Genomic DNA, 25,079 nt, shown 5'->3' with positions numbered 1-25,079 from the left:
GCCTGTCTGCTCCCCATCCCACCCCTTTTTCTTTCTTTCTTTCTTTCTTTTTTTTTTTCCACCCAGGTTGGAGTGCAGTGGCATGATCTCGGCTCACTGCAACCTCCACCTCCCGGGTTCAAGCAATTCTCCTGCCTCAGCCTCCCAACTAGCTGGGACTACAGGCATGCACCACCATGCCCAGCGAATTTTTTGTATTTTCAGTAGAGACAGCATTTCACCATGTTGGTCAGGCTGGTCTCCAACTCCTGACCTCAGGTGATCCACCTGCCTCAGCCTCCCAAAGTGCTGGGATAACAGGCATGAGCCACTGCGCCCAGCCAAGGGAACCACTCTTGCTCATCCTATGAAGCTCAGTCAGCTCAATGGCCACCTCTTTCAAGAAGCCTTCCCTGCTTCCCCAACCTCTGGTAGAAGCTTTGCAGCCCCTTCAGCCCAGCTGCACCTGTGCCCATTGGGCATCTGCCTCCAACCACACCAGAAGTGTTCAGTTCGCTTGTGTCCTCGGTGCTCAGGATAGGGCTAGGCATGAGGCAGGCTCGCTAGGTGTTTGTTGACTGAACAATTGATCATCATGAGTTTTAAACAGGAAAGCAGGCCAGGCATAATGGCTCATGCCTGTAATCTCATCACTTTGGGAGGCCAAGGTAGGAGAATCATTTGAGCTCAGGAGTTGGAGACAAACCTGGACAACTGAGCAAGGCTTCATCTCTACTTAAAAAAAAAAAAAGTTAGCCAAGCATGGTGGTGCTCTCCTGTAGTCCCAGCTACTGGGGAGGCTGAGGCCAGTGGGATTGCTTGAGCCTGGAAGATTAAGGCTGCAGTGAGCTATGATCATGCCTCTGTACTCCAGCGTGGGTCCAAGATCCTGTGTCAAAAAAACAAAACCAGGCCAGGCACGGTGGCTCACGCTTGTAATCCCAGCACTTTGGGAGGCCGAGGCGGGTGGATCACCTGAGGTCAGGAGTTGGAGACCAGCCTGGCCAACATGGTGAAACCCTGTCTCTACTAAAAATACAAAAAAGCAGCTGGGCATGGTGGCGGGCGCCTATAATCCCAGTTAGGAGGCTGAGGCACAAGAATCACTTGAACCTGAGAGGTGGAGGTTGCAGTGAGCCGAGATCGCACCATTACACTCCAGCCTGGGCAACAAAAGTGAAACTCCATCTCAAAAAACAAAACAAAACAGGAAAGCGCAGAGTCAGAGTCCGGGAGCAGCAATTGCAGCCAGTGCCTCCCGTTCCTCATCCCTCCCACGGTCTAGGGATGAGGATGAGGGGGCTGAAGAACCAGAAGGATAACAGGGTGAGCATCACAGACAGAGGGAGGCCAAAGCCTGACTTGTGAGGTCAAGGGCTGGGCAGCAGCATTAACACCCGTTACTGCTGCCTTTGTTCTAAGTGGGTCCTTGGGCTGGGGACCTCCCCTATAGGAGTTCAGGCTGAGAACTGGTGACCAAGACCAGAGAAGGGTGTGAAGAGCTGGCTTTCTAGGGTTCCATGGGGTGGGAGACAGGACAGCTATAATCCTGGGATTTATTCACTTACATGCTCACTACTGTGTTTCTTTTTTTTGTTTGTTTTTTTGAGACGGAGTCTTGCTCTGTCGCCCAGGCTGGAGTGCAGTGGTGCGATCTCGGCTCACTGGAACCTCCACCTCCTGGGTTCACGCCATTCTCCTGCCTCGGCCTCCCAAGTAGCTGGGACTACAGGCACCCGCCACCACGCCCGGCTAATTTTTTGTATTTTTTAGTAGAGACAGGGTTTCACCATGTTAGCCAGGATGGTCTTGATCTCCTGACCTCGTGATCCGCTCGCCTCGGCCTCCCAAAGTGCTGGGATTACAGGCGTGAGCCACCACGCCCGGCCTACCATGTTTCTTTATTAGGATTCCTCCCAGAGTCGTGAGGCCACACTTTGTCACCCTGCCCAGAGAGTAAACCAAGGGGCTTCTCTATCTGAAAAGCATGCTGCTGCCTTTATTGAAATGCAGTGGACAGACCATCCCCAGAGTGGTGCCTGGCCCTGTGGTTCTAGAGCCCAATTATGGGCCCCAGCCAGTCTTGTCCTGTGTGTGACTGATAGTTAAGGCTCCATGTCAGCCCTCAGAGGTGGAGGTCCCAGTGTGGGCCTCTTGTGATGGTAGGGGATGTGGGAGGCCACGGGGAAAAGGAACTGGAGGTGTGGGGCCCAGTGGCCTTCCCTTTGATCCTCTCCTCCCTTCCCTTGAACTAGAGCTCCCGAGGCCAGGAGGTTTGGGTCTGTTTTTGGTCAGTGCTGTGTCCCTGGCTAGCACCACAGCATCTGCTTCACAGTGGCCACTCAGTAAACATTGTTTGTTTTGCTTTGCTTTGTTTTTTTGAGACAGAGTCTCACTCTGTCGCCCAGCCTCGGCTCACCACAACCTCTGCCTCCCGGGTTCCAGCAATTCTCCTGCCTCAGCCTCCCAAGTAACTAGGGCTACAGGTGTGCACCACCATGCTGGGGTAATCTTTTTGTATTTTTAGTACAGACAGGGTTTCACCATGTTGGTCAGGCTGGTCTCAAACTCCTGACCTCAAGCAATCCACCTGCCTTGGCCTCCCAAAGTGCTGGGATTACAGGCGTGAGCCACTGCACCTGGCCGAGAAAACATTTGTTGAGTGAATCAATGAACTTCCTCCACCCACTCACTCATTTGTTCATTCAACTGCCTACTCTGCAGATCCCAGCTGGCACCCAATAAGGGCTGGGCCATGGGCACAGGGGCCTCACTGCCTGAGAGGAGCTCCCTGCTTGGTAGGAGGGAGACACTGATCCAGTGGTGTCTGGGACCTTGAAAGGGACCCAGTGCAGAGCAGGCGAAGGCAGGGAAAGTCACTGGGGGTGCAGAGGACGAGGGAGGCATTCTGAGGAGGCAACTCCAAGTGGAAGGCTCACTCGGGCTGGATAGTGCAAAGATGGAGGTTCAGGTCTAGGTTGTGCACCAGCTGTGCACTAAGTCATCCCCCCTGGGCCTCATGTCTTCATCTCTAATTGGCAATGACAATTCTCAGGCTGAGGCTTGAGTGGAAGATACTTAGTGGAGCACCCACCACTGTGGCTGGCACAGAGTGGGTGTTTGCGGGGTGGGTCCTTAATGCTCTAATATGGGGCAAGGAGCCCAGCGAGTCTTGAAGTCCATGGGACATGAGTGCAAGTCCCATCCTTCACCTGGGACAAGTCTCTCAGCCTCCCTATCTGTGAAATGGGGTGATAGCAGCACCCCTTTCCTGCCTTTTTTTATATTTCCTTTTTTTTGAGACAGGGTCTTGCTCTGTTGCCCAGGCTGGAGTGCAGTGGCACGATCTTGGCTTACTGCAAACTCCACCTCTCGGGTTCAAGTGATTCTCCTGCCTCAGCCTCCTGAGTAGCTGGCACTACAGGCGTTCGCCACCATAGCCCGCTAATTTTTGTGTTTTTAGTAGAGATGGGGTTTTGTCATGTTGGCCAAGTTGGTCTGGAATTCCTGACCTTAGGTGATCCACCCACCTTGGCCTCCTAAAGTGCTGGGATTACGGGCGTGAGCCACCGTGCCTGGCCTATTGTGGTATTATTACATACTATAAAATTCACATTTTTTTTTTTTGAGACGGAGTCTCACTTTGTCGTCCAGGCTGGAGTGCAGTGGCGCGATCTCGGCTCACTGCAAGCTCCACCTCCCAGGTTCACGCCGTTCTCCAGCCCCAGCCTCCCAATTAGCTGGGACTACAGGCGCCTGCCACCACGCCAGGCTAATTTTTTAAGTAGAGATGGGGTTTCACTGTCTTAGCCAGGATGGTCTTGATCTCCTAACCTCATGATCCACCCGCCTCGGCCTCCCAAAGAAAATTCACTTTTTCGAAGTGTACAATTCAGTGGGTTTGTGTATGTTTGCATAGTTGTGTGACCATCACTACTATCTAGTATTAGAATATTTTCATTATCCCAAAGAAAACCCAGACCCCATTAGCAGACAATCCCCATTCCCCACCTTCCTCTGGCAACCATTAATCTACTTTCTGTTTTTCTGGGTTTGCCTATTCTGGTTATTTCATATAAATGGAATACGTGGGCCAGGCACGGTGGCTCACGCCTGTAATCCAAGCACTTTGGGAGGCCAAGGTGGGTGGATCACCTGAGGTCGGGAGTTCGAGACCAGCCTGACCAATATGGTGAAACCCCATCTCGGCTAAAAATACAAAATTAGCCAGGTGTGGTGGCAGGCACCTGTAATCCCAGCCATTCCGGAGTCTGAGGTAGGAGAATTGCTTGAACCCAGGAGGTAGAGATTGTGGTGAGCTGAGATCATGCCATTGCACTCCAGCCTGGGCAACAAGAGCGAAACTCCATCTAAAAAAAATAAAAAATAAATGGAATATGTGGCTTTTTGTGTCTGGCTTCTTTCACTTCACATAGTAGTTTCAAGAATTCACCTATATTGGCCGGGCGCGGTGGCTCACGCCTGTAATCCCAGCACTTTGGGAGGCCAAGGTAGGCGGATCACAAGGTCAGGAGATTGAGACCATCCTGGCTAACACGGTGAAACCCCATCTCTACTAAAAATACAAAAAATTAGTCGGGCCTGGTGGCGGGTGCCTGTAGTCCCAGCTACTTGGGAGGCTGAGGCAGGAGAATGGCGTGAACCCAGGAAGCGGAGCTGGCAGTGAGCCGAGATGGCGCCACTGCACTCCAGCCTGGGCGACAGAGCAAGACTCCGTCTCAATAAAAAAAAAAAAAGAATTCACCTATATTGTGGCATGCATCAGTACTTCATTCGTTTTTATGGTTGAATAATGTTCCACTGTGTGGATGTACTGCATCTTGTTATTCATCAGTTGACGGCTTTTGTGTTGTTTCTGCATTTGGCTCTTATATATAGTGCAGCTATAAACGCTGCGTACAGATTTGTGTGTGTGTACATATCTTTTCAATTATCCTAGGTATGTATACCTAGGAGTGAAATTGTCAGGTCATGTGATAACATTTTGAGGAACTGCCAGACCATTGTCCACCAACAGTGCATGAGGGCTCCAGTTTCTCCGTATCTTTGTCAACACTTGTTACTGTCTTTCTCGTTTTAAAGAGCTATTATTATTATTACTATTTTTGAGATGGAGTCTCACTCTGTCGCCCAGGCTGGAGTGCAATGGCACAATCTCGGCTCATTGCAACATCTGCCTCCCGGGTTTAAGAGATTATTCTGCCTCAGACTCCCGAGTAGCTGGGATTAGAGGCATGTGCCACTACACCAGCTAATTTCTTTGTGTTTTTGTAAAGACAGGGTTTCACCATGTTGGCCAGGCTGGTCTTGAACTCCTGACCTTGTGATCTGCCCACCTCGGCCTCCCAAAGTGTTGGGGTTACAGGCGTGAGCCACCGCGTCGGGCCTATTATTATTATTATTATTTTAAGATGGAGTCTCGCTCTGTTCACCCATGGAGTGCAGCGGTGTGATCTGGGCTCTCTGCAACCTCCACCTCCCGAGTTCAGGCGATTCTCCTGCCTCAGGCTCCTGAGTAGCTGCGACTACAGGCACGCGCCACCACGCCTGGCTAATTTTTATATTTTTAGTAGAGACGGGGTTTCACCATGTTGTCCAGACTGGTCTCGAACTCCTGACCTCAGGTGATCCACCTGCCTCGGCCTCTCAAAGTGCTGGGATTACAGGCGTGAGCCACCGCGCCCGGCCCCTAAAGAGCTATTATTTAACCTTCTGCCCCAGCAGCTGGGAGGGATGGTGGTGGCAGAGTGGCGAGGAGCGGGCACTGCGCAGTTCACCTGAGCCCCAGGCGCTCGCCGCGGGACCCACCAGCAAGTCCCCTCCTCGGCAGACTCCCTCCCCGGGGTCACGTGGAGGGCGACTGCGGGGATAAGCAGGGATGGCAAGGGGAAAGGAAGGGCGGGCCCCAGGCGGGGGATCCCCGGACACGCAGTGCTTTCCCGCCTGGCCCCGCCCAGAGACGTGGGCAAACAGAGGCCACGCCCTTCCTGGGAGCCAGCCCCGCCCATACTCCGCCCCCAAGGACACGCCCCCACTTCGGGCGGAGGCGGAAACCGGGCGGGGGACGCTGGTGCGAGGAGGTCGAGGAGGCGCCTTGGCACCCGACTCTGGCATCCCGCACGTCCGACATCAGCCCTGCCCTCCTTCTCAGGGGCTTCCATTCATTTTGTGCCAAAAGGGAACTGCCGCCCTCGCCCCCAAACTTGTAGCTTTGTGGATGGAGGGTGTGGGGGAGGCCGTGTGTAGTGAAAGGACCACCCGGCTGAAGACGGTCCTGGGGGTGGAGGGCAGGAGGGAGCGAGAAGGACAGTTCTGCTCCTGGGAGCCTCTCGTTCCTGGGCGAGGGTCTGGGGACCCTGGATGAAGTTTTAGGATCTTTTAGAATGACGGTCTGGGGCAGAGAATAAAATTTTGCAGGGAGCAGATTGAGGGTCTGGAGGACTGGGTTAGGTGGGCTCTAGGTACCCAGGACGATCTCGGGAGGCGCACAATGAGAATCTGGGGGCTCCAGGATTACGGTATGGGTGCACAGGATGAAATTCTGGGGGCGCAGATTAGGTAGGATCTAGGTGAGCAGGATGACATTTTTGGTGAGCGTCTGGGGGCCCCCGGGTGAGTCTGGGGGCCTGGCATCAAGGTCAGGGCCCCAGGATCGAGCGCTGGGGGACCCTGGTCCGGCGCCGGGAGGCGGCTCCTGGCGGCGCCGCGGGGGACCGGGTAGGGGCCTGTGGCTGGCCGGGGGCGGAGAAGCGGGGGGTCGGGGTCCCTCCCCCTGGCGCTGGCTCAGGAATCCGCCGAAGGGCGGGCGGAGGCGCCGGGGTGGGCCGCGCCGCGGCAGGCGGGCGGGCGGGGGGCGCTTCCTGGGGCCGCGCGTCCAGGGAGCTGTGCCGTCCGCCCGTCCGTCTGCCCGCAGGCATTGCCCGAGCCAGCCGAGCCGCGGGCCGCGGGGGTGTCGCGGGCCCAAGTGAGTGGCTGTGACCGTCCGTGGGGGAGGGCGCGGGCCGGAGTCTCGGCCGAGTCCGCGGCAGCGTAGCGCCCACAGAGGCCCGCGCTCCTCGGCCTTCGCCGCAGGGGCGCGGGGCGGGGGCGGGGTGGCCGGGGCGGGTGGGCCTGGGACCCGGGCCTGGGACCTGGGCCTGTGAGGAGTCGGCCCCCAGCCCTGGGAGGCCCCGAGGCCCAAGCACGGTCCTGAGCGGGCAGTGGCGGGGGCTGGGCTCAGGCTCCCGGTACAGGGAGTTGAGGTGCTGCGGGCAGAGGCCCCTGACCCGTGTCCACCATCTCGCAGCCCCAGGATGCTCCCCTGCGCCTCCTGCCTACCCGGGTCTCTACTGCTCTGGGCGCTGCTACTGTTGCTCTTGGGATCAGCTTCTCCTCAGGATTCTGAAGAGCCCGACAGCTACACGGTGGGGACAGTGAGGGCCGCTGGCCTGGGACGGGAAGGGTAGGGAGGAAGAGACCGGGACCCGGGGTGACTGCTGCCGGGAAAGTCTTCCTCCCCTGGCTGGTGGAGAGCTGGGGGCCATTGTTTGGAGCAGGCCGGAGGGTGGCCAGGCTCAGGCCCTAGTCTTGGCCTGGCCAGTTGGAGGAGATCTTAGGGTGACCACTGGCCACTTCTGGTTCCCTTCCAGGAATGCACAGATGGCTATGAGTGGGACCCAGACAGCCAGCACTGCCGGGGTGTGTGTGCCTGGGGGACCAAACACCCCCAGGAACCCGGAAAGGGATTGATAGCTGCTTTCCAAGGGACAGCCCCACCTCCAAGAACTGCCGTGGGAGCCCAGCAGCCCGTTCTATGCCCAGCTCTGCTACACAGAGGCCAGCTCTGGCTCTCTGGAGGCCAGTTGAACTAGGGGTGGCCTCACCCTCTCCCAGAAACCCAGGAAACCTTGTCCCTACCCCTCAGAGGAGCTGGATCCTGTACGCCTTCTCTGAACCGCTCTCCTGTCCCAGCTCTTTTGTCTCATCACAGCCTGGGAGGGTAGCGTCCCCAGGGGTGGGTAAGGAGGCCCCCCCTCTTGGGCTGAGCTAGGGCTAGGGCCGTGGGGAGGGATAGAGACCCACTTGCAGGCCGAGAATGAGGGCAACAGTGGGAACAGCTGCCCCATCTCCAGCCTTGGCCAACCCTGGGGAGGGGTCCTGAGTAGGCAGACTTAGCTTGTTGAGCAGAGTGGGAAGGCTTTGCTGGGGCCACACATCTCAGAGAAGGCCGAGCTGGGTTCCTGCCTCCGCTCCCTCCAGGGCCAGCCCAGGAGACTGGCTGTGCCCAGCAGGCCCCTCTCTGCAGATGTCAACGAGTGTCTGACCATCCCTGAGGCCTGCAAGGGGGAAATGAAGTGCATCAACCACTACGGGGGCTACTTGTGCCTGCCCCGCTCCGCTGCCGTCATCAACGACCTACACGGCGAGGGACCCCCGCCACCAGTGCCTCCCGCTCAACACCCCAACCCCTGCCCACCAGGCTATGAGCCCGACAATCAGGAGAGCTGTGTGGGTGAGTGGGGACTGCTCTGGTGCCTGGCTTCCAGTCCTCTCACCAGGCATCTTAAACTCAGACCTCATGTTCCTCCCCAGCTCAAAAGGGCCACTGGTGATGTCCACACCCTCATCCAGACACTCATGTTGTTTAGGACCTGCCGCAGGTGGCCCCAGCTTGTGTGCCACTGCTCCAGCCAGCTCCGGGCCCCTCCCCTCGGTTGCTGCAGAGACACTGCAGGAACTCTGCCTTCCAGTGTCTGTCCCCTGGGAGCCACAGGCCTTGGAGGAAGGACAGTCCAGGAATCAGTGTTGCTGGGGATGTTTGGACAGGACCTTATTTCCTGTGCAACCCCCAACATGTGGTTTTAGAGGTTAGGGGTGCCTTTCCTGTTGGCTCCAGGCTGGTGAACTCTTATGTATGCTGTTGAGAGAACCGAATACAAGTGTTGGAACTATCTGTCATGTTGGGTGGTGTGCGGGATCCCAGGCAGGGGCTGAGTGGTGTCTCTCGCAGATGTGGACGAGTGTGCCCAGGCCCTGCACGACTGTCGCCCCAGCCAGGACTGCCATAACTTGCCTGGCTCCTATCAGTGCACCTGCCCTGATGGTTACCGCAAGATCGGGCCCGAGTGTGTGGGTGAGTCCAGGAAGCAGCTTCTCTAGTCCCGGCTTTGTGTCCCTGGTCTGGCCCTTGCCCTAGCACCTGACCCCCATTCAAGCCAGGCTTCACCCCCGGCCCCTGCCACCTCACCCTCCGTCATCAGACACAGAGGACTGTAGCGGGGAGTGTTTGGGAGGTGTCCTGGCTGACCCTGCCTAATTCAGCTCCTCGGACACAGGATTATGGGTGGTGAAGCCTTGAGTCCCAGCCGGCTCGAGCCCACCTGCCCTCTGCCCTCTGCCCTCCGCCCTCCTTCTCCTGCCTCTATCCCTAGACATAGACGAGTGCCGCTACCGCTACTGCCAGCACCGCTGCGTGAACCTGCCTGGCTCCTTCCGCTGCCAGTGCGAGCCGGGCTTCCAGCTGGGGCCTAACAACCGCTCCTGTGTTGGTGAGGCTGGGCTGGGCCAGGCTCCTGGGTCCTGGGCAGGGAGGTGTGAGGTGGGGGTGCTCCCTTCTTGACCAGCCCAGGTAGAGTGGAGGCTCTGGGCTCCTCCTCCGCTTTCATCCCTCCTGTTTTTCCTGGCACCCCCAGATGTGAACGAGTGTGACATGGGGGCCCCATGCGAGCAGCGCTGCTTCAACTCCTATGGGACCTTCCTGTGTCGCTGCCACCAGGGCTATGAGCTGCATCGGGATGGCTTCTCCTGCAGTGGTGAGAGCTCCATCCCTGCTGTGTACTCCTCCGTGGACCCCCAGGCCCTAGCTATGCCGTGCCTCCTGCCACACAGTTCTCCATTTGAGGCCTCCGCCTCCTGTCACTGTGCACCCAGCTGCCTCCTGGGTACTCGACCCCGGCTGGCTGTGGAGCACTCCCAGGCTAGTGGGGGAGGCACAAGGAGAGGCAGCTAGGTCCTTACTGAAGCCTACTGGGGAGACTGAGGATGTGGAGGATGTGGGTGCCACCTGTCCCACGTATCAGGCTCACCTGCATTTACCTGCATTTGAATTTTGCACTAGGACAAGTCACTCCTCTCTGAGCCTGTTTCTTCTTCTATAAAATGGGTTGTCTTGAGGATTAGGTGAGAGTGTGATAGATGGGCTCCAGCAAGTCTCAAGCTGCAGTGCTTTAAAGTGAATGAACTGCCACTTAATGAGAACCTGCCCTCGTAGTGTATTCCCTGACACACTTGGCCTCCTTCCTCTCAAGAATCCTAGGAGGTATGATTTTCTCCTTCCTCTACAAAATGAGGACATTCATATCTCCCTCCATGTTTGTTGGGAGGATTACATAAAAATAATCACAAAGTCCTGGGTAAATGGTGACTTTCATGATTCAGCTAAGAGAGGTTAAGTGACCCGCCCAAGCTCATACAGCCAGGATGAGATGGGGCCAGGGCTCGATCCCAGACTTCTTACACCCTGTAAACTGGCATGTACCCCCTATGTTATGCTTTGCTGCGGGATGAGGCCTCACTGCTACCTGGCAGCATGAGGGGAACAAGAGAAAGGAAATGTTCTGCCTGTGAAGCTCACAGTTAGCTGGAGGTGACCACTGGGTGCTCAGGCTGACTGTGGGTTGCAGGAATTGGGCGTTACAGCACAAGCCAGACCCATAAGACTCATCTAGTCTAACACACTCATTTTACTGATTGGGAAAATGAGATTCCCCTAGATCAGCTGGTGGGATTCACACCCAAGCCTCTAGATTCCCAGTAACTTATTTAGTGTTTCTTCCAGTTCTGGGCAGAGAGAAGTCTGTGAGCTGCGGCAGCCTGGGCAAACTTTCTTTGAACCCTCCATCTCCCGGCTGAACTTGTGGCTTGTCTCATCCCCCTCTGTCTTCCTACATTCAGTCTAACATGGGGCTGGGCCTTCTTGGGAAATGTTTGTGGGACTGAATGGTGAGGAATGCCCTTGACCCGGGGTCCCCATCCCCATGCTTCCTCAGATATTGATGAATGTAGCTACTCCAGCTACCTCTGTCAGTACCGCTGCGTCAACGAGCCAGGCCGTTTCTCCTGCCACTGCCCACAGGGTTACCAGCTGCTGGCCACACGCCTCTGCCAAGGTACAGGTTGCCCGGGTGGGATGGGCAGGACGGTGTCAGGAGCTGGCAGCCTGACGCCCCCGATTCCAGCCCCTCTCCCCTGGCACAGACATTGATGAGTGTGAGTCTGGTGCGCACCAGTGCTCCGAGGCCCAAACCTGTGTCAACTTCCATGGGGGCTACCGCTGCGTGGACACCAACCGCTGCGTGGAGCCCTACATCCAGGTCTCTGAGAAGTGAGTCAATTCGATGCCAGGCCCCCACAGAAACTACGTCTCCCAGGGGGCTTTGGGGCTGACTGGCATCTATTCAGACCAGCGAGTGCCCCTGAGGGATGATGGGAATCATTGTCCTTCATGAAAACCAGTCACAGGGGTAGGAGGGTCCTTTTGGGATTCCCTCCCTTTGTAGGGTAGGAGAAATTGGGGGGACGGGCAAGGAGCTCATTTGTGTCCCCCACCTCGGGGTCTCTAGCCGCTGTCTCTGCCCGGCCTCCAACCCTCTATGTCGAGAGCAGCCTTCATCCATTGTGCACCGCTACATGACCATCACCTCGGAGCGGAGCGTGCCCGCTGACGTGTTCCAGATCCAGGCGACCTCCGTCTACCCCGGTGCCTACAATGCCTTTCAGATCCGTGCTGGAAACTCGCAGGGGGACTTTTACATTAGGGTAAGGTTTCTGCAACCCTCAACTGACATGCACAATCTAAAACTGAACTCCAGGACGCCTTAAGGGGGAACTCGGCCAGGCTGCTATGCCCCACCCCTCCCCCAAAGCCCCGCCCCCGGAGGCGGGGTTTCTGCAGGAAGACGGGGGTACTCTAAACTACCGTGGTGCAAAGGACAGACGGTTAAATGCAATTCTAACGGTTAAATGCAATTCTAACGAAGCACTCGGACACGGGAGTTTGAGTCCTGGTACTGGTTTTCCATATCTGATCTCAGTTTCTTCACCCAAAAACCAAGGGAATGGCGTGTGCAGGGCCCTGGGGTCAGAAAGTCCACTCCTTGCTAGTGGATCTGTTAGGTGGGAGGGGGCCAGGGGCGGCTCACAGTGAGCTGCTCACAGTGACTGGCAGCGGCATGCATGGGTCTCAGCAGGAGAAGGGGTTTGTCTAGTACCAGCCCTTCTCTTTCTTTTTGAAATTGAATGCTCTGAAGGGAGTCTGCTCACTTTGGGTCACCAAAGGTCCCACCACTCCCAAGAGCCACATGTGGCCTTGAATCGTCAGTTAGCCTGGGTCAGACAGAACAGGCTGGAGAGGGTGAGAAGAGCCCCAGCAGGAGATTTCTGAGGGCAGGAGCCTGGGTGGGGAGGAGAGACATCGAGGGTGTCAAAGAGCTGCATGAGAGCCCGGGGTGGCAGCCTGGCCAGGGCTGTTCCTCTGCCTCACGGCCACGGGGTAGGGAGGTGACGCTGGGGCAGGGGCCTAGCACACAGGCTGACACAATATATATGTCCCCCCACCCACTGCCCTGCAGCAAATCAACAACGTCAGTGCCATGCTGGTCCTCGCCCGGCCGGTGACGGGCCCCCGGGAGTACGTGCTGGACCTGGAGATGGTCACCATGAATTCCCTCATGAGCTACCGGGCCAGCTCTGTACTGAGGCTCACCGTCTTTGTGGGGGCCTACACCTTCTGAGGAGCAGGAGGGAGCCACCCTCCCTGCAGCTACCCTAGCTGAGGAGCCTGTTGTGAGGGGCAGAATGAGAAAGGCAATAAAGGGAGAAAGAAAGTCCTGGTGGCTGAGGTGGGCGGGTCACACTGCAGGAAGCCGCAGGGTGGCACTTGGGGGGGGCGGGCCAAGTTCACCTAAATGGGGGTCTCTATATGCTCAGGCCCAGGGGCCCCATTGACAGGAGCTGGGAGCTCTGCACCACGAGCTTCAGTCACCCCGAGAGGAGAGGAGGTAACGAGGAGGGCGGACTCCAGGCCCCGGCCCAGAGATTTGGACTTGGCTGGCTTGTAGGGGTCCTAAGAAACTCCACTCTGGACAGCGCCAGGAGGCCCTGGGTTCCATTCCTAACTCTGCCTCAAACTGTACATTTGGATAAGCCCTAGTAGTTCCCTGGGCCTGTTTTTCTATAAAACGAGGCAACTGGACTGTTAGTGGTTTTCAATCTTTTCTTTTAGGAAGTTTTATTTATTTTTATTATTTTTATTTTCCCAATGAGCCCTCTGCACTCCTAAGGAAATTTTATTTGATGAGGACCAACTGGTGACATAAAATAGATTCCAAGCTGCAATGCCCCACTGACTCCATCTCCCTGACCAGGGAATTCCAGGTGCTAAGCAGCTTTGTTTAAAAACCACTGGACCAGATGGTATCCCTGGTTCCTGCGTATTTCACAAGGTCCCCAGGGCTAGGCATCTTCTACATGACACATATGGCTGCAAACACTTAGATTCTAATTGTACCCCAAAAGATGTTGTTAAAAGGCTGGCTAGCCTGGGTTGGGGGACAGACGGGGGCTGGGGGCTGTTTCACGGCATAAGCTCAGGTCAAGGGGCTGTAGCTGCAGTAGAGCTGGGATAAGGTCCTGCTCAGAGCAGGCCCCAGATTCCTGCAGGAAGAGAGGCAGCAAGGGTCACGCCCTGGGCCTAGGGCAGCCCCAGTCCCTGCCACTCCCTCCAGGTTCCGTCTCTTGCCCTCACCTCTGTAGACGCCCACACTTGATGGTGCTCAGCAGTGTCTCTTGTTCCTTGGGGGTGGCACAGGCATCATAGGCGGCCAGGAGGCTGGGGGGCAGGGGTTTGAGTTTCTGAGGCTGACAGTGGCCCACTCTGGGCCAGCACCATGAGGGGCCAGGCAGAGGGGTCAGCATGGGATGGAAGAGTTGGGACACTGCCCCACTTTCTGAGCTTGGCACTCAAGGCCCCATGCCAGCCGGGCTGTCCTCCCTCCCTGTGGGAACTCTGGGGCAAAACCAGCAAAGGCTCCAAACCTTCACCCTCACTCCCCTTAATGGCCCAACCCCCTTCTCCAGGAAGCCTCTTCTCCACCAGGTGGGACGTCTCCCTCCCTCCTGTGGCCTCCACTACCTGGGACACTGTGTGGGCCTGCTGGCTTCCTCCCCACTTGACCTCCACGAGCACCCTGGGATCTGTCTATCTCTGGTCTGCAGAGCCCACACAAGGCCAGGCCCCCTCCACGAAGCATGGATTAAGGTGAATTCCATGCATGGAGGGCAGGGGCTGAGGACACCTAAGGGCCCTTTAGGGCCTACCTGGCAGGGGTGCTGTATTGATCCACCAGGGCTGCTGCCTTCTCCCCACTCACTCCGCGCACCTGCATCAGCTGCCGGGCAAACACTTCTCGCACCGACTGGGCCTGGGTTCGGGGAAGGGCTGGATCAGTGGGGGTCTGGGCCAGGCCATGTCTGAGAAGCTAGGCAGAGACAGTACCTTATTCTTGATGGCTCCTGCGTTGAAGTCACTGAAGGTGAGGAGTGAGCAGAGAGGGTTTGGAGAGGTCATGGCCCCTGATTCAGGGTTCCCAGGGGTTCCCCAGGGGCGGCTGCGTAGGGTGTGGCCCTGAGGGAAGAAGGGACTGAGGCCAGGCTGGAGCTCAAAGGAACAACTCCAGCCAGCCCCTGCCCAGTCCTCAGCCTTGGGGGGCCAGCCTGAGAAATGGGGATCTCACCCACCTTGCTTCTTTTGGGGATGCACAGGGCCCAGGCAAGGTGAATTCCTTGTGGGCTCTGTCCTGACACTGGGAAAGGGGCCTCTGCTCACCTGGTAGAGTCTCTGCAGGCCCCGCGTCAAGAGGGCCAGGTAGGCGGCTGACTCCTTAATGTCTGCTGTGCGCTTCACAAAAAAGCCATCAATGACCTGGGGAAGAGGACCCAAGAGAGGGAAGGTGGCTCCTGGCCTAGACCATGAACCATGGACCACAGGGGCCCCTGCCTGCCTGCCTGGCCCTGCCCTCCCAGCTCACCTGAGTGTTGGTGACAGCCTGCAGCAGTGTGCTCTCAGGAAGGCTGAGGTTGTGGACGGAACCATGCTCTTCCACCAGGTATACCCGGCGCTCCAGACCACAGCGCTTCAGCCGGAACTAGGGAAGTGTACAGAGTGGACAGGGAGGGTCAGGCTGGATGACCACATGCCTGGGCATCCATGATGTCACACTCAAAATGGTGCTGTGACCCTGTTCCCACCAGTTAGCCTCTGCATCCTCCCTAGCCTCTCCACCTGCCTCACAGGGGCCTCCGCAGCTTTGCTCATGCTGACACTCTTGTCTAGAAAGCCTTTCCTCCATCTCTCAACACCGCCCATCCTTCAAGCCTCCCCTGGGCTGGCACATGGCCTCTGTGACTAGGGGTCCACCCAGCAGCAAGTACCAAGGTACAGCCTCTGTATTTCCACTCCTGGAGATTTATGCCTTGTTTATCCAAGACTGCAGGGGCTGGGTACCCAAGAGGTCTTTAAAATGCTCCTGACCTCAGCCCAAGAATGCAGGTACCTGGCTTCCTACTGTGCGCCTGGATGGGCCTGTGGGGGTCTGATCCGGGAGCAGCCACAGGGTGGGTGTGGCTGGATTCCAAAGGGCTCTGCCTCAAGGAGGCTGCCAGAAGTGCCCCTGGATTGCTCTGGGCTGAAAACGGGGCTTCGGAGCAGGCAGGGAAGCCTGGCAAAGCCAGCAAAATTACCTTCTGCTCCCGGAAGCGGCCGTCAATGATGCTGCTGCAAAGGTCATCCAGTCGCTTGCGCTCCACAATGTGATCCAGTACCAACTCCCCAGGGTTTGCTGCTGACAAGCCAGCCGTTAGCTTGCGATCCCCTACCCACCAGGCCCTGCCCCTGGTGCCAGCCTGTCCACGGCCCTTCACCTGGGTCTCTAGGATTGGTCTCCTGGGCCACCCACACAAAATCTCCAACGTGCAGCTTGCGCACCATGTGGGTCACGTGCAGCCGCTGTAGCTCTCGGAGCAGCTCCGGCCTGTGCCCGCCCCTGGAGTGGCAAGGAGGGAAGCCTAGATCAGAGCAGGGCAGTGCCTACCCCCCAGCCTCCTCCGATCATCTCCCTCGTTTCTCCCCACCTCACTCACCCCCGGGTCTCGCCAATGTCCACACACAACAGCACCCTGTACTCTCCAGGCCTCAGCTCCAGTGGCTGCTGCTGGACCCCTGCTTCACTGGCACTAAGTGGGGGGTGTTGGTATGTGAGGCCAGAACCCCTTGTGCCAGGGCAGTTGCCCCACACCCATGCCACCCGACACCCACCACCCACCCACAGTAGGGAGGCAGCCACAGCTCAGCTGCAGGTGATGGGTTGGGGTGGGGCTTTGGCCTCATTTCCCATCCCCTCCTCCCTGTTTTCCCCCCTCCTCTGCCCTCCTCCTCACAGCTCTGCTGAAGCTGCTCTTGGCACTGCTGTCTCCTCCCCAGGGGGCTCCTTGGGCCCGATGCCCACATTCAGCAAGCTCAGGCCTTCTGACTCGGCCAACTTCTGGGCCAGCTCCAGGCCCTCTGGAGTCAATGAGTACCTGGGAGGCAGAGGGGACAAACACAGCTCTCCCTTCTTCACTCATTCCTGGCAGGCTTTCCTGCCTGCCCCCAGCTGGGCTGGCCTCACCACCCCCTTGGTGCCCTGCACAAATGACCCCAGTGGCTCCTGCTCCTCCTGGTCTTCTTGGCTCTTAGAGCAGTTCCTTGGGCCTGCTCAGCGCCATTCTCAGGTCTGCAAGAAGTGTGTCTCAGACAATTTCCTTCCTCCTGTCTTCACTAATGCTGTTTCCTCCTCCTCGGAATACTTATCCTGCATCTCTACCCGCCAAATCCTAAAACGTGTCAAATGCTATCTTCTCTGAAAAGGCTTTCTCCTCCTCCAATAACCACCGCACCCTCCCGCCCCCGCTGCTGCGGTTTCACACCCTCCAGGTACTCCAACAGTGGGGGCTCCTGAGGAAAGGCCCACGCCCCCCAATCTCAACAGCATCAGCTCTGGGAGTTGTTGGGTGACTCTAAGGCCCTACTAAGAAGTTCACTCATGCTCTCCTGTATCTCCTGCAGTTGGCCCCACCTGGCTGGCTGGTGTGTCCTGAGGACCAGGTTCCTGTGAAGGAGGGAGCGGAGGGCTGGCCAGGGTCGAGCACTCCCAGGGGCTACCTGTGGATCAGAAAAGAGACCCTCAGAGAGCACCTGGTACCACCACAAGTCCATGTTCCCTGTGTCCCCAGCCATGGGCCACACATGGGCCCACTGCAAGAAAAGGCAGTCTTTGGTGGGCCCCAGAGCCACTTGGGCCTGTCCTCCCTGATCCCTGTGCTCACCCTGGGGGACTTCTGAGCACACCTCTGCAGCAGCTCCTCCTTGGTTAAGAAGTGGTGACCATTAGGATTCTGAAACCAAGGTAGAAAAGACAGGGTAGGCTCAGTGCCAGGGCCCCTCCTCATCCCGCTCAGGTGGCTGGGATAATCTTTGCCTGCCCTGCCTGGGCCAGGCCCCTCGGGGAACCTCCCACCCCACTGCCATGGTTCTGCCTCGCGGTGTAGCCCAGTGCTCACCAGGTGCTCCCGGTAGAGCACCAGCAGTATCACTCGGGCTCCTGAGTGCCGAGCTGGCCAGTAGCTGCCAGAGCCTCCCGCTTTGGGCTGGGCGGGAACCTGAAAGGTACAGAGGAGTTCTGAACATGAAAGCCAGCCAGTCATCTTTGAATAAGTCCCCAGCAGGCTTTGTGGCCCTGGGTAAGTCACTCAGTTGTCTCTCAGTTTCCTTCTCTGTAAAATGGGCCAGGTGATGGGATGATCCGCTGCAAATCTGGGATAAAACAGCAGGCAGTTTCGGGGCAGTGGGTGGGGGTGTCTGCCCAGCCTGGCCTCACTTCTACCATGCGCTGCAGGACAGGTGTAATTAGACAGGAAAACTTAATAATGGTGACCCCGTAACTAACTGAGCTGGGCTCCCTAAGTAGCTTGATCATGGAATTCTCTCATTGGCTGTTACCAATATTTCTATTCACAGGTTAAAATACTAAGTCGAAAAGAGGATAAGTCATTTGCTCAAGGCCAGGCATCACTGGTGAGATTTGGACTCAGGCTTGCCAAATCCCCCAAGCCAGAAAATCATACTCCCGCACTCCCACTTTGCCTTCCACTCCCCTTGCCCCTTCCTCACTGGCACGGAAGAGTCCTGGACTTCCGCAGGTCGCCCCTGCGGGGCTGGACTGTTCTCTCCAGATAGTGAGTCCGAGGCATGGTCACCTGCGGGAGAGAAAAGAGTTAACTCCACACTCCACGAATCCGGCAGCTGCGAGGATCTGGGATGCAACCTACTCAGATGGTTACGTGAGACCGGTGAGGGAGGCTCAGGGAGCGCCAGCCACTAGCCCTAGGCCGAACGGCAACTGGGACAGGAGTGGGGAGCTTTAAGCCAAGGGCTCCCAGGAGAGTACGGAGGCTCCACCTGGGGGAGGTAGGGGATCACCGACCCCTTTCCGAGGCGCTCACCGCCCGATGTTCGGTGCCGCTGCAGCCGCTCGTCCAGCATCCGGCAGAGCCCGTCTCCGAAGTGCTGTAGGATCTTAGCTTCCTTCCCGCTGCGCAGCGGCAGTGGGTACCGTCGGAGGGAACGCAGCGCCTGGCCGGGCAGGGGTAGGGTACCTGGTCAGGGCAGGCCTGACCTGGCCAGCAGCTTTTCCCATCGGGCCACGCCAGGACCCACCTTCTGAAACACGAAGCGCGTGCGGCGCCTGCTGCGGGTCGCCTCGTCCCGCCACTCGGTCAGCCAGCGAACGAAGAGCGGGTTGGGACTGGCAGGCAGCGGGCGCTTCCGGCCCAGGCGGACCGGGGCCGCCATGAGCCCGAGGGCGGGTCCTCCGGCGCTCCACGCCCGCGGGACTGGGACGCCGCCAGTTCTGGAGTCGGGATTGGAACACCTGGCCCAGGGCGGGGCGGGGGAAGAGGGAGACCGAGGGCAGGACCGTTGAGATCACGGGGCCCCAAACACAGGGGGCACTAACGAGAGGAGAGCCTGCGGCCGCCCTCCCACCCCTGCGCTGCTCTAAGTGGTTGGTCAGGGGCGCTGTCTCTAACGATCTTTTCCCTTGGCTCCACTCCAGCCAGCCTTTGAGACGCGCCCATTCCCAGCCCCCGGAGCCTGGACCGGCTCCTTCCTGTCAACCCAGATTCGAGAGCGGGGTCTTTGTGTAGGCGAGAGGAAGGCGGACAGCGCCCCCTGTGACGGGGAGGACTGGCTGGGCGGCGCTTAACGAACTAACCTGAGCTTGGCGGCTCTAAGGTCTCTTAAGATTGTCAGCTTCAGCCTCAAGCTTGAAGGAGGCTGGAGATGGAGACTGGTCTTGAAAAGAGTCCAGGAGAGGCGGGGGCTAGGAGACAAACGGGTGCAAACGTATTGGTGGGAGGGACACCCAGAAATGGGTGCCGGGGATGAGGACACAAAGGTAAGGCAGGAGGAGCTGCAGGACCCTTGGAGGAGATGGTGATCCTCATCCCCGGGATACAGGGCAAAGAGTGTGTGGTGGAGAGGAAGTCGGGGACGTGCCGAGAAGGCCCAAAATAGAACTCGGAATGTCGGGGGTCAGAGGCCTAGAGGAAGGAGGACTGTAAGTAAGAGGTGCTTGGGCATCCTGGCAGTTGGGGAGGCCTGAGATGGGCACGCGGTTGGGTTTGGGAGCGGAGGAGCAGGCTGCGGGTTAAGAAGCCCAGACACAGGTAGAGGGGAGAACACTTCGTCATTTTTGTGGCTAATCGGAAGTGGGAGACCCTCAGGGAGGTTGAAGATGGAAACCCTACAAAGGGCTTCAACCTGAGAAGCCTGAAGGACACGTATAGCTGAGTTGGACACAGGCGACCCGCCAGGGTTTGAAGCAGCACCCGGCCTCTAGCTGCTATGCCGGAAGTCTCAACACGCAGGTCTCCAGCCTGCGAGGAAGGGAGAGGTGGGCGCCAGAGCTCCAGTCCCGCCCCTCAGGACTGTGCCTAGCCCACGGCGCAGTAGCCCCAGCCAAGCTAAATTGGACCAATGGGCTCCGGCTCCCGCCTCCCGCCCGCCGCGGCCTTATAAGGAGCCTCAAGTCGGCTGTCGGGCTGGCCCCGCCCCCTCGAGTCTCTTGTCCTAATAAGGACATCTAGGGCATCCCGCGGCTGGGGGCGGGCGAGAGCGCGTCTCCAGGGTAACTGCGAAGCCCCCCCTCCCTCTCCCCGTTGCTCTTGGAAACTCTAAGGCTCAGAAAAGGGGGCGCTAGCCTCATATTCATGTAGGGTCGCTCGCGGGAGGCGGGGTCAAGCTGCTGTCTCCACCTGGAGCGCCGGGAGTCCGGGCGGGGGCGGTGCTGTGGAATGTCCCCGACTACAACCCCCGGTATGCTCTGCAAGGTACCCCACTCCCAGGCATCGCTCACCGTTTACACCCTTAATTCCGTTTATAGGATTAGGGCCCCCAGTTCCCTTTCTGGGTTTGCCTCTGACTTGTTTGCGACCCAGTCTTTTCCTGCAGAGTGTGAGGCTGTGGTCACTGTTCTAGGACAACAAAATCATCCCGGAGTCCCCCCCCTCGTTTCTTTTTTTTTAAGGCATATACTACCACAGAACTTGTCTCAGTTTTTCGGATGTTAGAATAACCATGTACCTGGCTATCAACTCGAGAGCTGGGTTCAAGTCTGGTTTAATATCTATTTCTTCCCATTGGCACGTAAAGGCATGTAAAGAAGCCTTGAATTGAATGCACAAACCCTCGTCTTTACCCTTTAACGCCTCATGACTTTGCCAAACATCTTTAAACAAGAACAAAGCTCTCAGAGATTTCCTTGTACCTTTCCCCTGTGCCTTTTCCTCCTATTCTTGTTTTACTGACGTTGGACATGGCCTTTTTTCAGGAGACGAGAGTGGCTTTACACATGCAGAGTACTAGTGTTTATCCGACTGACGACGCCTTCATACTTGTGATTTCCTTTGCTTTAGGTCGGGATTCCAGGCTAATCAATAGTTGCTTCGATTCAGAAATGCAAAACCCTAACCTCATTCAAAAATTTCAGGCCAAGGGATCCAGATAATACCATATGGGTCTTAAGAAAGCCGTTTTGCTGTGGGATAAAGAGCCGCTTAGTCGGGGATCGTTTTCGGGTCATTTTACTGAGCGCCGCCTCGCCGGGCTCAGAGCGGTTCCTGGGAAATTGGACCAATGGGCTCGCGCTGCGCGCTGCGGTGCCGCCCGGGACCTGGGCCTACATTTCCCTACATGCACTGCAGCTCGGGGCCGGCCGGCGGGAAGACTCCGTTACCCAGCGAGCGAGGCGGCGGCGCAGGGCCGGCGGACTCCATTTCCCGTCGGCTCGCGGTGGGAGCGCCGGAAGCCCGCCCCACCCCTCATTGTGCGGCTCCTACTAAACGGAAGGGGCCGGGAGAGGCCGCGTTCAGTCGGGTCCCGGCAGCGGCTGCAGCGCTCTCGTCTTCTGCGGCTCGTGCCCTCTCCTTTTCGTTTCCGGAAACATGGTGAGCGGCAGGCCACGGCGCCCGAGGGAGGCGGCTGCGGGTCGGTCGCCTGCGCGCGGGAAGCGACTGCGGAGCGACGTCCGCACCCCCTCCCCCAGCGCCCCGGGCGGGATGAGGGTCTCGCACGAAGGGGCGGGCGGTGCCGGAATGCGCGTGCGCGCCCGTGGGCGCCGGGGAGGGCCGGTCTGGACGTCGCTCGCGCTCCGCCTGGGCTCCCCTCCCCCACCCGCTGGTGCGCCCGCGCGGACACCGGCCGCGGGGGGAGGGGTTCGGGGCGCGCGCTGGGGCGCCCCTCGCGGAACGGCCGGCGTCGCGCCTTTCTTCTTAGGGGCGCGCTCTCGACTGGAGCACGCGGCGTCCAAACCCGGCCCGGGGGCGGCGAGGAAAAAGCGCGCGAGAGGTCTCGGCGCGCGCGCCCCACCCAAGGCTGTTCCTGTCTGCGCGTCACCCTCCCTCGGCAGCCGGGTCCGTCTCGGGAGCAGGTGGCAGGGATGCCTGCGCCCGGGAGGGGCGGGTGCTGGCGCGGCGAGGGGTGATGCTGGGAAGACGGGGTCCCGGTTGGGGCGTGGGTGCCTGCGATTAAGGCCTTGCACCGCAAGGCTTGGAGGGGGCATCGCAGAGACCGCGGCCCGTTCGGGAGCGCATCTAACGAGCTGCGTTCTCACCCGTGCATCGGGCGAGGGCTGGAACGGCGCTGTCTGTCGGCGCGTGCGCGCACGCTCAGGCCCGGCCGCCGGTGCCGAAGCCCTGGGCCAGCGAGGCCTTCCCGGATGGGCCTGAGTGAGGGTGGAGCCGAGTTTAGGGAAGTGACCCAGGCGGACACCGCCCGGAAACCACCCCGCCCCCTGTATACGGCCCGAGGGCTGAGAAAACCGAAGGTTATGTAGCTTGCCCAGGCTCCTGCCTGCAGCAGATGGGTCTGATTCACCCGTTGTTTTAGGGTGATTCCACAGGGTTAGGGACCTGGAGATGCTGCTGCCTCTTGGATACGCGTTTCTACATTGGGGAGGGGGCCGGGCCCAGCCGATCTCCTGTCCCCGCCCACTCCGGAAGCGGCCGAGTCACGTGGCCGGCTTCCTCTGCAGTTCCGGGGAGTTTGGGGGACCGGATTTACCTTGGATTGCCCCTCCCTCTCTGGCTCGGGCACCCCGAAGCACGACGCAGAGTAGGAAGAGTTTAAAGACCTCGAGGCCTCTGGGCACTTGAGTTTGGCATGTTAATTTTTATCAGCGACTTCTGGGGCCTAGCACCATTCCCGGAAGAAGGGAGTTGTCGGGCAGGGTCCTTAATGGGGGTTGCAATTCTTGTCTTGGTTGGGAAAGAGCCTAGCTGGGAACAGGGGTCGGTTGTGTAGTAACTGTATTAAGCAGTTCTGGTGGGTTTGTTGTAACTGTTCGGTGTCCTTGGGGTCCCATCTAGCATTGTGGGGTCTTGGCTCTTTCTGAAGAGGAGTCTTGGCTCAGGTGTTTGGGTCTTCCATATCTGAAGTTCTAAATCACCAGTTTTATCCAAAGGCTGAGAGCAAGTACTGTGAGTAGCAAGTGAGTCAGTAGCCGGTGGATCTTTTAATTCTGGGTTCACATTTTGGTCAAGGCTCTGCTTTTCACGAGTTTTCCATTTCTATCCTGTAAAATGAGGGAAGGGGTTGTTGAACTAGGTGATCAGAGGCCATTGCTGCCATTCTGAGGTTGTGTCCCATCTGGTTCTTTGACAGTGACTTGGGTGGGAAAACTAGTGACTTGCCTTGGGAAGGGCACTAGTGACCACTCGGGACGTGGACTGAGATCTTCTGAGAAAACAAGGGGCAGTTCCCTAGAATCCTTTTCTTGATGAGGTATACGTGGCTTGTCTCCTAGGCCTCCGGTGTGGCTGTCTCTGATGGTGTCATCAAGGTGTTCAACGACATGAAGGTGCGTAAGTCTTCAACGCCAGAGGAGGTGAAGAAGCGCAAGAAGGCGGTGCTCTTCTGCCTGAGTGAGGACAAGAAGAACATCATCCTGGAGGAGGGCAAGGAGATCCTGGTGGGCGATGTGGGCCAGACTGTCGACGACCCCTACGCCACCTTTGTCAAGATGCTGCCAGATAAGGACTGCCGCTATGCCCTCTATGATGCAACCTATGAGACCAAGGAGAGCAAGAAGGAGGACCTGGTGTTTATCTTCTGGTGAGCTCATTCTGGCACTTCTTCTTGTCACCTGCCCCCTTTCTCATGATGGGAACTTCTGTGGCTCCTGGTCAACCCAGATGTGTGGGTTTGGAGGGGGAGGGGGTTGTAACAAAAGACTCCTCACTGCCAGCCCAAGGGTTTCTCAAAGTCACCTGTGGCTTTGCTGTTGCTGGGAGTTGCCTGACGCGTGTTTCTGTCCAGGGCCCCCGAGTCTGCGCCCCTTAAGAGCAAAATGATTTATGCCAGCTCCAAGGACGCCATCAAGAAGAAGCTGACAGGTAAGGGCCAGCATTGGTGCTGAGTGCCCTTCTGCTCTGGCCTTGGCTGCAGGGCAGGGTGAATGGCACGCAGAGGGGGCCTGCCCCCTTGTCTTCGCTGCCTGCTTGTTCCTTCCATCTGCTTTGATTGGCTCCTTCCCAGCCACAGAAACTACCCCCACCCCAGTGCTTCCTGCTCACAGATGCTCCCCTTTCTTCTTTACAGGGATCAAGCATGAATTGCAAGCAAACTGCTACGAGGAGGTCAAGGACCGCTGCACCCTGGCAGAGAAGCTGGGGGGCAGTGCCGTCATCTCCCTGGAGGGCAAGCCTTTGTGAGCCCCTTCTGGCCCCCTGCCTGGAGCATCTGGCAGCCCCACACCTGCCCTTGGGGGTTGCAGGCTGCCCCCTTCCTGCCAGACCGGAGGGGCTGGGGGGATCCCAGCAGGGGGAGGGCAATCCCTTCACCCCAGTTGCCAAACAGACCCCCCACCCCCTGGATTTTCCTTCTCCCTCCATCCCTTGACGGTTCTGGCCTTCCCAAACTGCTTTTGATCTTTTGATTCCTCTTGGGTTGAAGCAGACCAAGTTCCCCCCAGGCACCCCAGTTGTGGGGGAGCCTGTATTTTTTTTAACAACATCCTCATTCCCCACCTGGTCCTCCCCCTTCCCATGCTGCCAACTTCTAACCGCAATAGTGACTCTGTGCTTGTCTGTTTAGTTCTGTGTATAAATGGAATGTTGTGGAGATGACCCCTCCCTGTGCCGGCTGGTTCCTCTCCCTTTTCCCCTGGTCACGGCTACTCATGGAAGCAGGACCAGTAAGGGACCTTCAATTAAAAAAAAAAAGACAATAATAAAAAGGCTCATTAATGGGATGTGTTTTTCAAGGTTGGGGCACAGGAGACTTCAGGATTGGGGGTGCACTGGGATAATGGTGCTATCTCTCTCCTCTGTACTCCACACCCAGCCAGCCCCTGCACACCCTTATCTGGCTCCAATGACTGGCTGAGACGCCTTTCTGATGGTCACCATTATTCTGTTGGTGCTGTGATTGACACTGGACTGGCTGTTTA

At 57.9% G+C, this 25,079-nt stretch overlaps 3 protein-coding genes and 1 long non-coding RNA gene across 15 annotated transcripts; 2 read left to right on the top strand and 2 right to left on the bottom strand.

Annotated features, from left to right (window-relative positions):
• Window positions 1-6,032: 6,032 nt before the first annotated feature.
• On the top strand, window positions 6,033-13,231 carry EFEMP2 (EGF containing fibulin extracellular matrix protein 2). 3 transcript variants are annotated; one of them, XR_672924.4, is made up of 12 exons: window positions 6,814-6,964; window positions 7,286-7,403; window positions 7,629-7,677; window positions 8,285-8,491; window positions 8,990-9,112; window positions 9,411-9,527; window positions 9,672-9,791; window positions 11,028-11,147; window positions 11,236-11,362; window positions 11,601-11,796; window positions 12,609-12,878; window positions 12,967-13,231. XR_672924.4 is itself a non-coding variant. In XM_063783097.1 (11 exons), the coding sequence occupies exons 2-11, from the start codon at window positions 7,293-7,295 to the stop codon at window positions 12,768-12,770; spliced, it is 1,332 nt and encodes a 443-aa protein (XP_063639167.1). In that variant the 5' UTR covers window positions 6,033-6,717; window positions 7,286-7,292; the 3' UTR covers window positions 12,771-13,231. The 3 variants fall into 3 exon arrangements, 2 of the variants coding, with proteins under 2 accessions (XP_063639167.1, XP_508563.4); XM_063783097.1 differs by lacking the exon at window positions 6,814-6,964 and adding an exon at window positions 6,033-6,717 and having other exon boundaries at window positions 12,609-13,231; XM_508563.7 differs by having other exon boundaries at window positions 6,808-6,964; window positions 12,609-13,231.
• A 7-nt stretch (window positions 13,232-13,238) lies between these two features.
• MUS81 (MUS81 structure-specific endonuclease subunit) lies at window positions 13,239-22,441 on the bottom strand. Of its 6 annotated transcripts, none has more exons than XR_010147097.1 (18): window positions 20,901-21,443; window positions 19,347-19,454; window positions 18,791-19,004; window positions 18,577-18,706; window positions 18,245-18,330; window positions 17,635-17,733; window positions 17,401-17,469; window positions 17,151-17,236; window positions 16,474-16,614; window positions 16,177-16,269; window positions 15,958-16,079; window positions 15,778-15,878; window positions 15,066-15,182; window positions 14,864-14,959; window positions 14,534-14,564; window positions 14,356-14,459; window positions 13,784-13,867; window positions 13,239-13,692 (listed from the first exon to the last, which is right to left on the bottom strand). XR_010147097.1 is itself a non-coding variant. In XM_016919866.4 (18 exons), the coding sequence occupies exons 1-18, from the start codon at window positions 22,250-22,252 to the stop codon at window positions 13,626-13,628; spliced, it is 1,854 nt and encodes a 617-aa protein (XP_016775355.2). In that variant the 5' UTR covers window positions 22,253-22,441; the 3' UTR covers window positions 13,239-13,625.
• On the top strand, window positions 19,453-24,866 carry CFL1 (cofilin 1). 5 transcript variants are annotated; one of them, XM_054661407.2, is made up of 4 exons: window positions 19,453-19,691; window positions 23,436-23,743; window positions 23,948-24,024; window positions 24,230-24,866. In XM_054661407.2, the coding sequence occupies exons 2-4, from the start codon at window positions 23,484-23,486 to the stop codon at window positions 24,340-24,342; spliced, it is 450 nt and encodes a 149-aa protein (XP_054517382.1). In that variant the 5' UTR covers window positions 19,453-19,691; window positions 23,436-23,483; the 3' UTR covers window positions 24,343-24,866. The 5 variants fall into 5 exon arrangements, with proteins under 5 accessions (XP_054517382.1, XP_054517381.1, XP_009421771.1 ...); XM_054661406.2 differs by lacking the exon at window positions 19,453-19,691 and adding an exon at window positions 20,295-20,449; XM_009423496.3 differs by lacking the exon at window positions 19,453-19,691 and adding an exon at window positions 21,442-21,579.
• LOC134807258 (uncharacterized) lies at window positions 22,782-23,549 on the bottom strand. Its single transcript, XR_010147248.1, has 2 exons — window positions 23,323-23,549; window positions 22,782-23,204 (listed from the first exon to the last, which is right to left on the bottom strand). It is a non-coding gene; the product is annotated as an uncharacterized LOC134807258 (long non-coding RNA).
• Window positions 24,867-25,079: the final 213 nt, after the last annotated feature.

This window comes from Pan troglodytes, chromosome 9, assembly GCF_028858775.2.
Source record: "Pan troglodytes isolate AG18354 chromosome 9, NHGRI_mPanTro3-v2.0_pri, whole genome shotgun sequence".
Classification (NCBI taxonomy): Eukaryota; Metazoa; Chordata; class Mammalia; order Primates; family Hominidae; genus Pan; species Pan troglodytes.
This window is presented reverse-complemented; position numbering and strand designations above follow the sequence as displayed.